Consider the following 12,144-nt stretch of genomic DNA (forward strand, 5'->3'; position numbering starts at 1 on the left):
GCCCAGGAAGCATATTGTTGGAGAGATTTAATCATCTTGTTAATCTCATCTACTTTGGTACTCCATCATTACCTTCTGCCTCTGACTGGATGATGAAGTCATTGGTGAAGTCTCCAGTTAAAGAGATAGTCCAGTTCAAACATTCCCTTATTTCTTATTATGCATTACTTTTGGACTTTTCTGACAGTCTTCTACACCATATCCTCATGCAGGATTTGTGTGAGAATGTACAGTGACTGGTACACAACAGGCATTTAATAAATGCATATTGCATACTAAGTAGGGGCCTAGAAAAATCTTTGAGAGTAGATGTTTTATACATAGTTGGTTCTAAATGTTCATTGGATTTTATAGAAATGTAGTGTGTGAGTGAAGGGGTTGAAAGCAAATGAAATCCTTGGATAAAACTGATGGAGTCTGGAAGAGAAAGCTTTAATCAGTGAGGATTTTTGGATAGGAGAGAAAAAATAACTGTAAAATTTGGGTCTGTGATTAAGGGAGTATTAGTAAGAGAATAAAATTGTGTCATAAGAAGAGAGCAAAGAGTTCAAAGCTATTCAGATTTTCCTTTACTAATTTTACTCATGAACATCAATTGCCTCATAACTTTGAAATCAATGCAATCTTTTTCAATGTGTCTCTAAAAGCTTGTATCACTTGTTTATTCCTCAGGGTATAAATAAATGGGTTCATCACTGGTGCAACTGAGGTTGCAAGTATGGACACGACCTTATTCAAAGCCACCCCTTCTTTTGCAGAAGGTTTGATATAGATGAAGATGCAGGTCCCATAAGTCATAGAGACAACAATCATGTGGGAGGAACAAGTAGAAAAGGCTTTTTTTCTTTGCTCAGCTGAGGGGAATCTCAGAATAGTCCTGACAATATAGGCATAAGATAGAACCACTAACACTAAGGTGATGATGAGTGTCAACACAGCAGAGGCTAAAACCATTCTCTCTATGAAATGAGTATCAGAACATGTGATTTCCAGCAGTGGTGATGCATCACAGACAAAATGGTCAATGATGTTGGAGTCACAGAATTCTAGCTGAAGACCTACACCAAGTGGTGGAAGGATGATCATTAAACCAGACACCCAACAACCCAGGAGAAGCTGGTTACAGACTCTGTTGTTTATGATGGCTGCATAGTGCAGGGGTTTGCAGATAGCCACATAGCGATCATAAGACATGGCAGCCAAGAGGAAAAATTCTGAGGCTCCAAGGAGGATTCCAAAAAATAATTGAGTGAAACATGCATTATAGGTCACAGTATAGTCCCCAGTAGACATGTTGTACAGGAATCTGGGAATGCAGACAGTTGTGAATGATAATTCTAAGAAGGAAAAGTTCCTGAGGAAAAAGTACATGGGGGTTTTAAGATGAGGATTCACCAGAGTGAGGGTGATGATGGTCAAGTTCCCAGTTACACTCAGGATATAGGTCAGAAACAGAAAGATAAAAAGCAGAACCTGCATCTGTGGATCATCTGTCAATCCCCGAAGAATGAATAATGTTATGCTTGTGTGGTTGTTCATTTCTGAATTCTGTTTCTCAATGGACCTGAGAGAGAAGAGAGAGAGAGAGAGGAAAAAGAGAGAGAGAGAGAGAGAGAGAGAGAGAGAGAGAAGAAGAGAGAGAGAGAGAAAGAGAGAGGAAAGAGAGAGAGAGAGAGAGAGGAGACAGAGAGAGAGAGAGAGAGAGAGAGAGGAGAGAGAGAGAGAGAGATGGATGGAGTGAGGAAGGGAGGAAGAGAGGGAGAAAAAATGGGGTTGGCATTTAGAAGATATACAGTCTAGGTATAAATGATTAGAAGGTACTCGAGCCATTTTTTTTTTAATTTCACTGGCTAAATAAAAAAAATCATGCCAATATTGTGTTATCCTCAGTGATTGAGTATTTTTTAAAAAAGGATTTTGTCTTCAATTTTTTCTTCCTTTCTCCCCCAGAGTTCCTTGCTACTCTCTCATTCCTTAATAATAAATTTTGGGACGGTTAGATGGTGCAGTGGATAAAACACCAGCCCTGAAGTCAGAATGACCTGAGTTCAAATCTAGATTCAGACACTTAATACTTAATCGCAATTATCTCAGCAAATAAATAAATCATTTTTAATGTGAATATTTTTAAAGTTTGTGATGATTCATTTTCTTTTTCACCATTGTCATTTTCAGATAAAACTTTTTTTGCTGAATCTCTTTGTAACCTGGAAAAAGTAAGCAAGAGGAATAAAGTGACCATATATGATAACATATGCCAAATACACTTATGTTCATCTAACTAAAGTTTTCTGCCATTCTCTAATTATTAGACTCTCACTTCATATTCACATTATTGTGACTATGGAAATAACCACTGATTTTTTGTACATATGTTGTCTGTATTTCTCTCTCTGACCTCCTTGAGATACATACTCAGTAGTGACATTAGTGAATCAAAGATTATGAATAGTTTTGTTTCTTTTCTCAGAAAATTTGAAATTATATTTTGGATCAATGTGATCATTCCTTATTTCTAACAATTGCACATTGTTGTGCTTGTTTTTCTAGATATCCTCCAGATTTTGTAGTTTCATCTGAGTTTTAATGAGTTGTTTGAATTTTATTATCTTTTATTTAATATTAGATTTTTATTGCTGTTGTCAATTTGTAATTATTATCTTGTGAATTATTCGATAAACAGGGGAAATGGTTTTTGGTGTTATATATTTGCATAATTGTCTTTGAAATTAACCTACTAGTTCCACAGGAAATTCTTTGCTTTCATGCATTTCTTCTAAAAACCCAATTTCTTCTCTTTAATTTCCATTATCCCTTGTCTCTTTTTTTCATCATAAACCCAGGCTTCTACGTAATTAGGCCACATACACTTTACATTGCTCTAGATCCTTGTGGCTTCTTGTTGAGCAAATTCTATCTTCTGATAAGATGACAGAGCTTGAAATAGAGCATCAAGGACACCTTTTCTGTGAATGGTCTGTGATTATTAAGACAATACTGAAATTGATAGGGGGAAAGTAGGTGTTGGAAGGAGAAATCAAAATTGAGCTTTAGAGCAGTAATATATGTAGAGATTGAATACTTCATGGAAAACATCAGTATTTACAAGCTCCAGTAATGTAGATAAAGAAGCTGAAGGCCATCAGGAATCTCTACTTGATCCCATCTGCAACTCTGGGTCCGTAGTGGGAAGCAGAAGCAGAACTATAAAGGATTTGGATATAAATTTCTTATAGGAAAGGACAGTGATGGAGCAAGGGACAGTATAACCATAAGTACTGATGTGAAGGGAGGTGGGGAATCTTATACAAGGTTAGAGCTCCAATAACTTTTGGACTTTAGGTCATTGATGATTAGGTGAGAGAACATTTAGCAGAGGTGGACAGCTTCAATAGGACTTAGGAAGGAGGGGAGCAGATGAGCAATATGTTGCTGGAGGAGTACCAAGTGATGTCCGGGGACAGCAATTGTGCAGGGAGGAAGCATAATTTCCTAGAGAGGAGATAGCCACAGCCAGGAAGGGAGCATACCTGTTCCTCCCACATCCCTTCCAGATGAACACATCTAAGGGTTCAGGCCCATTTGCTCACAGCCCATTCCTTATAACTAAACTGTAGCCAGAAGGCATTTCTTCAATCCCAATTGAATTCACAAGGCCTGCATTACCACTTTGATGGTTTGCTAGTCATGTTTGTTCCAACTTCTATTGGGAGAAAAGAAACTTACTCTTTTCTGGACAACAGTAAGGCCATGTCATCTCCACCCACAGTTGCAAATCCTCAGCTTTAACACCTTGTTCTTTTTCCTCATTTGTAATTGCCATATATATTTTTTAATGTGAATCAACTTTTCTGCTTCTTTCTCTCTTATTTTAGAGCCAGCTCCCACCACTGTGGATAGATGGAATCAGGAGTTTAAATTCAGCCTCACACACTTCTTAGCTATGTGACCTTGAAAAGTTGCTTAACCTGTCTTTGCTAGACAAAAAGATCCACTAGGGAAGGAAGTGAGAAATCATTCCAGTTTCTTTTATAAGAAATACATCAATAATATTGCCCATTGGTTCATGAAAAAAAGCTGAAGACTGAACAACAAATCTATTACCTGAGCTTATGAGTTGCCCTCTTCTTTCCTTCCTGGAAGTCCTCTGGTCATTTTATCTGTGAGATATTTCAAAGAACAGATGGAAGGATGTTGCCTGAGAAAAATTCCTGTTAGAAAAAGATTGTCATTAGACTTTTTAGGGGGTTCTTTTCCATTCTTCAAACTGGCTCATAATGCTTTCCTCTTGCTTCTAATGTTTTTCATCTTTTCATTCTTCCTAGGACCCACACTACATCCTCGCACTGGATTCCCTATTTTATTACTTCTTTCTGCCATGAAATAAGAGGAGTCCTAATAAAGGAATATATAATAAGCAATGAAGAGCTGATAACATTCCCTTCAAAAGAAGACTAACTTTTAGAAAGGAATATATTATTATTATTCGCAGTGGCAGAAGAATTTTTGAAACTGAAAGTGGGGTATGTATAATTGCACCCTGAATGCTACCATCTACTTTGCTTCTGAAGAAGATTGACCTGAAGATTGATTAACTGACATTTCTCCCATATCTTTTAACGTAACAAAATGTTTAACAATTTCTATGAAATGATGGTGGTCATATTCAGAAGTAGGAATAGCCACATAGGAAATGTAATGCTCTTTGGTCCATTAGTTCAAGAAGGCAGGGAAGTTGAGATGGATTTCTTATTTTTTCTCTCTCTTTCATTCTTTTTTTAAATATCTAATTGGTTTTGGTCATTATCTAGGGTGCTTTTTGGTATAGTGGAGTTTCCTCATTACCACCCATTTGATAATCTCCCCCCAATTATGTTTTTCCCACATTCATTTTTGTAAGATTTTTAGTTCAAAATATTTCTCCTTTTTGGCCCTTGTCTTTCCCCACCCCAACCAGCAAGCAATATGATGTTGTTTATACATGTATAATCATTATAAACATATTTCCATATTGTTCATGTTGTGAAAGAAAAATATGAACAAAAGGGAAAATCCATGAGATAAAAAAAAAAAACCCCAACAAAAAAAGAGAAAGGGAAATAATATTTTTCTATCTGCATCCAGTCTGTGTAGTTAGTTTCTCTCGAGGTGGGATTATTTATGCAAAGGCTCTGCTAACAGCTGGTCCATAGTGTCATGTTACATGATGGGGTTTCCCTTATATTTCAGGATCCTTGTTCTGATCATTATATATCCTTAATTTCAGACAGGAAGAGATCATATACTCCATTTTACTGGTGCACTGCCATGAGAAGTCACCATAGTCCAGCTATTGTCAAGGATACTTTGCATCTTTGTAAATGTCATCTCTTCTATTCACTCCATCTCTGTGATTCTAAGGTTATAAAAGACAGGCAAACTAACTTGCTCTGAGCAGAATCTGGTTACATTTTCCTCCCACTAATCACTAGTTAATTCTGTTTAGTATTTACACAAATGTTTCCCATCTACATTCAATTTTCATCTATGCTGTCTTAGAAGAGCTCAATTATAAGAATGGATTTTCTTTAATTACTATAAAATATTTTCCAAAAAGATCCCTAAGATGAATTCTGCCTTGGTCTTGGGAAGTGAGGATGCTGCATGTCAGGATGACCAATTCACACAGTGCAGAATCTAATGTTGCAGACATCATTAGAGGCATTAAAGAATGGTCTTCATTTCCTGCATACATGAATCCTCCTATGTTTAGATTTTGTAGAAAAGATTCCATAGAGAGTGATCTTGAGCCAGAATTGTAATTTTGTAAACTCCTACTGCTGACACCTAGAACCCACTGTGCCAACCTAAACAATTCTTTCTTCCCTATGAAATATTTACTCTTCTACTTCCTTCATCAGTAGGCCATTCCTATCATAAATTTACATTGCCAAGCTTGAAAAATTGTTTTTTCATGTTTCAGTTTTCTTAGGGTTGCTTTCATTTTCAGTAAGGAAACTTTCATTCAAAGGAAAAGAAGCATAAAAGGAGGCTGAAACAATATGCAGCACATGGTAAAAGAGAAAGTTCCCTGAGATCACATAGATAACTCACATATATATGAAGTTCTGATCCTGTCTCCACTTCCATCAATGGGAAGAAGTCAATAGTCATGAAATTCAGAAGATCATCTCAGAAAGCGATGCTAGATTCCATTCTGGACAATCCATGGGACTTGTTGGATTTTCAAAATATAGGTTTTTTTAAAGTGTTAATCACACAATTCCCCATTTGTTTTCCTTTTGAAATTGGGTATATATCTGAGTGATAATACACTAAAGGAGATTTTGGAATAGTGCTCTAACTCCTGAGGTTTGGTCATTTTATCTGATCATTCTGTCACATACTCTGTTTTCAGGCATCATCACCTTCTAGGAGCATCTCATTTCTCTCAACATTTCAATTGGCTACAGAGATAGTTAGGTAGCATCCTTTACTGAGCATTTTGTCTATTTGTTGATGTTGCTCCATTCAGTCTATCTATATATGTGATTCTAAGACGAGAGGATAGAAAACTTTCCTCAGATTGGAGTAGCACCTGATCACAATTATTTTTCTTTCTATTTTTTTGGAGGTAAATGTGGTAAAGTGATTTGCCTATGATCATGCAGCCAGTAAGGGTCTGAGATTGGGTTTTAACTCAGATCCTCATGATTTTAGGGCCACCTGTGTTCTTTGCTCCCACAATGTTTTTTCAATTATTATTAATTAATGATATTCAGTAGCTAAACAAACATTTCCCATCTAAAATTTTTCCATTCTGTATTCTAATAGGTTTCCTCAAGCAACCCCCAATTAATTATAGAGATACATTTTTCTTCATTTTTGTAATATATGATGCATCAATAACTCTGAGGAGTTTTTCCCTTGAGTCTGGAGAAATGGAGATAGACTGTGACAGCCAAAGTGGTTTGGGTCACCTTGTGGCCTTGTCACATAATGCAGGATACAATGTTAAAAGCTCATTCACAAGAAAGGTTCTTTGATCCAGGTTGACGACCCATGATTAGATGAAAAATGAAATATTTCCCCCATCACCAGAGCTTCAATAAAATATCATTAGAGAGCATGTTTGCCCAAACTGTCACCACCAAGAGACGTATTTCTTGATCTGCTTACCCCATCTTTTTGTAAGCCTCATCTGAAAGATGTTAGTAATTTTATATTGTACTCTGTGGACTCTATTGTATTTCTTCCCTCCCTGAATAGTGATGTCCCAATTACAAAGTGAATTAACATCTGCCCTACACTTTCCTCTTTGAGCCCTTTTACAAGCTAGATATTGAATAGAAAGGATATTTTAACTAATTTATAGATTTGTGCAATTAAGAAAATCAGGAATGCATATGTATTTAGTGACTAAGATAGCTCATTTACATGAAATTGTGAGATTTTAGGAAATGTGCAGCATGACAGTGGCTAGATAACTTTTGGTGGGATGCTATCATGGAACCCTCAAATTTCAAAGACCAATATGTAATCCATGTATGCATGAAGCTGGCCTTCTGAAATTACTTTCATCTAAGAGTACTCATCAAGAATCATATGATAGAACGTAAAAATATCTTCTCAGAAATAGTTATTATTTTCTGTCTTAAAATATATTGTAATTGATAAATTTTCTCCTCTTTTTTGGGGGGTTTCTTTCAAAGATCTGATTTCTGGGTTCCTGTATCCCTAAAAATAGGGAAAAGTAGTGTTATAGCAAGCCATTGTCTTACTTTCCTGTCCATACTACTGGTCTCGGTGAACAATGTTAGCCTAAAAACCCTGGAAAGACTCATTGCAATTAGTGAAAAAGCCTATACTCACCTTTGGCCACATAATCTCACAATTCCATGATGTTACCCTAACAGGAAGAATGGAGTTTCCTTATCTATCTAGAATATAACAGTCTTCTCTCTTTCTCTTTAGCAAATATAAAATCATGCAACATCAGAGATTTTATTCTCTTTTAAAAGCAGTTATCTTGACATGATGTATATTGCTGAAAAACAACAACAACATAGAACCATTGGAAAGAGAATGGCTTTTCACATGCTGGTTTTTTTTCCATCCTTGATTTGACCTGTCTGGGCAGAGAGACAGGATTCCTTCCAAGGTGTACACTAATGGCAGTGGATATTTGTTTCATCCATCTAATGTGTTTCAGGTGCCTGGGGACCCACTGAACTCACAAACAAAAAGCCCCTTGAGAAACTCAAGTTTAAAAGTCATTAATGAATCTCTATTGTAATCAATTTGGGCAAAAGATTTAAAAAAGGTAGCTGTGGGGCCAGTACCCATAGAGAATGGAAGCATTAAAAATAACATCAGACAAAAACTTGCTATATAGCAATGAGACAAGTGATGAAGGAAGAGTGACATTTCATTGCTTCTCCCCATATTGTCTAAGATTGTGATCTCCTAAATCATTTAATCTTTCACTTCCATCTATAAAAAAATGAGTATGCACTCCAGACATACAACCACATTTGTATATTATGCAATGTACTACTTTATTAATTTATTAGATAATCTGTCAACTAGGATTTATTAAATGCTTAATATTTAATTTCCAATTTATTTTTGGTCTATTTTCACCTGGCTTTTATTGAATACAATTTTTTATTGCATTGTGATCTGAAAAAATGCATTCACAATTTCTGCCTTTCTTCATTTGATTTTAAGTTGTTATGCTGTAATATATGGTCAATTTTTGTACAGTTACATGAAATGCTGAGAAAACAGTGTACTCCTTTCTGTCACCTTTCAATTTTTTCCAAAGACATATCATACCTAACTTTTCTAGTATTCTATTTACCTCCTTAACTTCTTATTTATTTTGTGGTTTGGTTTACCTAGTTCTGAGAGAGCAAGGTTTATATCTCCCACTATCATAGTTTTGCTGTCTATTTCTTTTTGCAGCTCTCTTAACTTCTCCTTTAGGAATTTAGATGCTATACCATTTGGTGCATATTTGTTTAGTATTGATATTGCTTCATTATCTATGGTACTCTTCAGCAAGATATAGTTTCCTTCCTTATCTATTTTAATTAGATCAATTTTTGTTTTTGCTTGATCTGAGACCAGGATAGTCTCCTGCCTTTTTATTTTTTTTTAACTTCACCTGAAGCATAATGGATTCTGCTCTAGCCTTTTACTTTTATTCCGTATATATCACTCTACTTTAAATGTGCTTCTTGTAAACAATATATTGTAGGGTTCTGGCTTTTAATCCAATCTGCTATCTGCAAATAGCTGATCTGAGAATCTAACAGCCATAAAGGAAATACAAACCTTTTCATCTTTAGTTCTGTGGAGGCTGGAAGGATGAAGTAGATTTATTTCTGCCTAGGATCTGGATAGTGAAGAATGACACTTAAAATTCTCTTCTTCACTACTCAGAGGTGACAGGTTTTGTGTCATGATAAGATTCTAATGGGATTTCTCTTGTATTTCATGATCCTTCTTCTGATCATTGTATATTCTAACTTTGTTTAAGACAGGGACAGGTCACGTGATCCCTCCCAATGGTGCATTGCAATAGAAATCACCATAGTCCAGCACCAGCTTTAACTAGGGATATTAGCTAGAGATATTTAGATGATATCTCTGTTTTCTCACTGTGTCCCTGTAATTCTAAGGTTAAAGGACAAAGAGGATCTTTAAGTAGGATCTGGTCACAGTGGTTTTTCACTAATTACTTCTATTCAGTTGCTATATGGTATTTCCCATCTGCATTCAATTTTCCCCCATAGTCTCCTGGATTAGACTTCGTTAGGAGAACCCAAGTATTTGTAGGAATGGATTTTACTTAATAGCTATAAAATATTCCTCACAAAGACCCTAAGGAGAACTCTGCCTGTAGCTTGAGAAGTAAGGATACTGTATCCCAGAATGACCAATTCATACAGTGCATAATGCACTATTGTACACACTATCACAGCATGGAATAAAGATCTTGAATTCTTGCATACATTGAGCATAATCAATGGCTTGAGTTTTGAAAAAGCCATTACTATTCTGCTTAGGTTTTATAAGAAAGATTCCATATTGAGTGACTACTTGAGTCAGATTTGTGACCTACTAGAAACTTGTCTCTGAGTTTATTTTCCTGATGTATGATCTCCTCTGACACTTAGGGCCCACTATGCCATCTTAAAAATTGTTTCTTCCCTCTTTTTTCTCAGTAAGTTAAAGTTAGTTAAAGTAAAGTTCAAGTTTTCTGTTTGAAAAATTGCCCTTTCACCTCAAAATTGAGTGGATGCCCATCAGTTCATGTATGGTTGAATAAATAATGGTATATGAATGTAATGGAATATTCTTCTTCTATATGTTGTGTTATTATATTACATTATTATATGTTCTAAGTCAAGAACAGGCTTTTTTCAGAAAACTTGGAAAGATTTACATGAATTGGTGCTAAGTGAAGTGAGTAGAACCAAAAGAACATTATACACAGTGTTATGTGAAGATCAAGATGATGGACTTTGCTCTTTTCAGGAATGAGCTGATTCAAGGCAATTTCAGCCTGCTGAATGCCTACTGAAGTTATAGACATGGGATGGAAAGAAACATTGGCATCAGAGAGAGAACTATAACACTGAATGTGGACAGAAGCATAGTATTTTAATTTTTGTTGTTTGTTTGTTTATTTCTTTCTAGTGTTTTTCCCCTTCAATGTGTAATCTTTTTTTTTCTTGTGCAGAATGACAAATATGAAAATATGTTTATAAAATTATACATGTTTAGCTCTAGTCTTTTCATCAAAAATAAATGGAAATTCACCAATTTCATTGAATGTCCATCATCTTTGCTGAAAAAAAGTTCAGTTTAGCAGGGTAGTTTATTCTTGGCTTGCATTCCAAGTTCCTTTGCCTTCAGAATATCAGATTCCAGGCCCTTCAGTCCTTTAAAGTGGAAGCTGCTAAATCACTAGTAATTTTTATTGTGGCTCCTTGGTATTTGAATTGCTTCTTTCTGACTGCTTATAATATTTTTTCCTTTTTCTGATAGTTCTGAAATTTAGCCATGATATTCCTTGGTATTTTAATTTTGGGATCTCTTTCAGGATATTATGTGAATTCTTTCAATGGTTATTTTACCTTCTGATTATATGACATCTAGGCTATTCTCTTCGATGATTTCCTTAAAAAATAGTGTCTAGGATCTTTTTTTTTTCATACAGGTAATTTCACTTATTTTGGATGAAAAGATCAGAGCTAAACAAAATATTTAACCTCAAATATAAAACTCAAAGAAGCACAAAAGGCAAATATTGAAGGTTGTATTTCTATTATAGGTATACATAAGTACATATATAATCTTATTTTACTATTATAATATAAAAAAAGAAACTAGAAGGAAAGGGATTGTAACAGAAAAAAAGGGAAAACTTGAAGTAAAATGATGGAAATTACATCTAAGGAAGACACAAAGAAAATCTAACATAATTGAGGGGAAAAAGGAGGTAAAATATTGTTGAATCGCTCTATCAGATTTGATTCAAATAAAGAATATTTGATAATACTTAGAAACTTTTTCATCCTATAGAAAAGTGGGAGGAAAAGGAAAAGGAAAGGAAAGACTAAATAGAAGGAAAAAGAAATAATGGGGAAAGGTAAAAAAAGGGAGGGTCTCTAAAGGGAGAATGCTGAGGCAAATATTTATAATAAAATACTGGGAGGGGAAAGGAGAAAAAGGAAAAGGTATAATTTGGGGTTAATAAAATGGAGGAAATATAGAATAAGTAGTTTTAATGTTGGGAATGGGTGAACTCTCCCATAAACATAAGCAGATGAATGATTAAAAGCCAGAATCCTACAATGTGTTGTTTTAAAAAACATTTAAACGAGGATACATACTGAGTAAAAAGGCTGGAACAGAACTATGTTTCGGTGGTAAAAAAAAAGCAGGGGTAACCATCCTGAACTCAGATAAAGCAAAAGCAAAAATTGATGTAATTAAAGAGAAAGGAAGGAAACTATCTTGCTAAGGTGTCTTGGCAAATAATAAAAATATCAAAATTAAACATATATTCCCAAGTTTACATCAAATTCTAAAGGAGAATTAAGAGAGTTGAAAAGAAGAAATAACAGCAAAACTATAATAGTGGAGATCTCC

The 12,144-nt window shown here is 35.1% G+C and overlaps 1 protein-coding gene across 1 annotated transcript; it reads right to left on the bottom strand.

The window, feature by feature from the left end:
• Window positions 1–600: 600 nt before the first annotated feature.
• LOC100917271 (olfactory receptor 6C2-like) lies at window positions 601–1,578 on the bottom strand. Its single transcript, XM_003772149.4, has one exon. It carries the CDS (start codon window positions 1,537–1,539, stop codon window positions 601–603), a length of 939 nt encoding a protein of 312 aa, XP_003772197.3. The 5' UTR covers window positions 1,540–1,578.
• Between the last annotated feature and the right edge of the window lie 10,566 nt (window positions 1,579–12,144).

Source organism: Sarcophilus harrisii, chromosome 5 (assembly GCF_902635505.1).
Source record: "Sarcophilus harrisii chromosome 5, mSarHar1.11, whole genome shotgun sequence".
NCBI classification, from domain to species: domain Eukaryota; kingdom Metazoa; phylum Chordata; class Mammalia; order Dasyuromorphia; family Dasyuridae; genus Sarcophilus; species Sarcophilus harrisii.

Excerpts from the sequence above, each read along its gene's own strand:
- LOC100917271 (XM_003772149.4), bottom strand. The coding sequence starts at position 1,539 with ATGAACAACCACACAAGCATAACATTATTCATTCTTCGGGGATTGACA.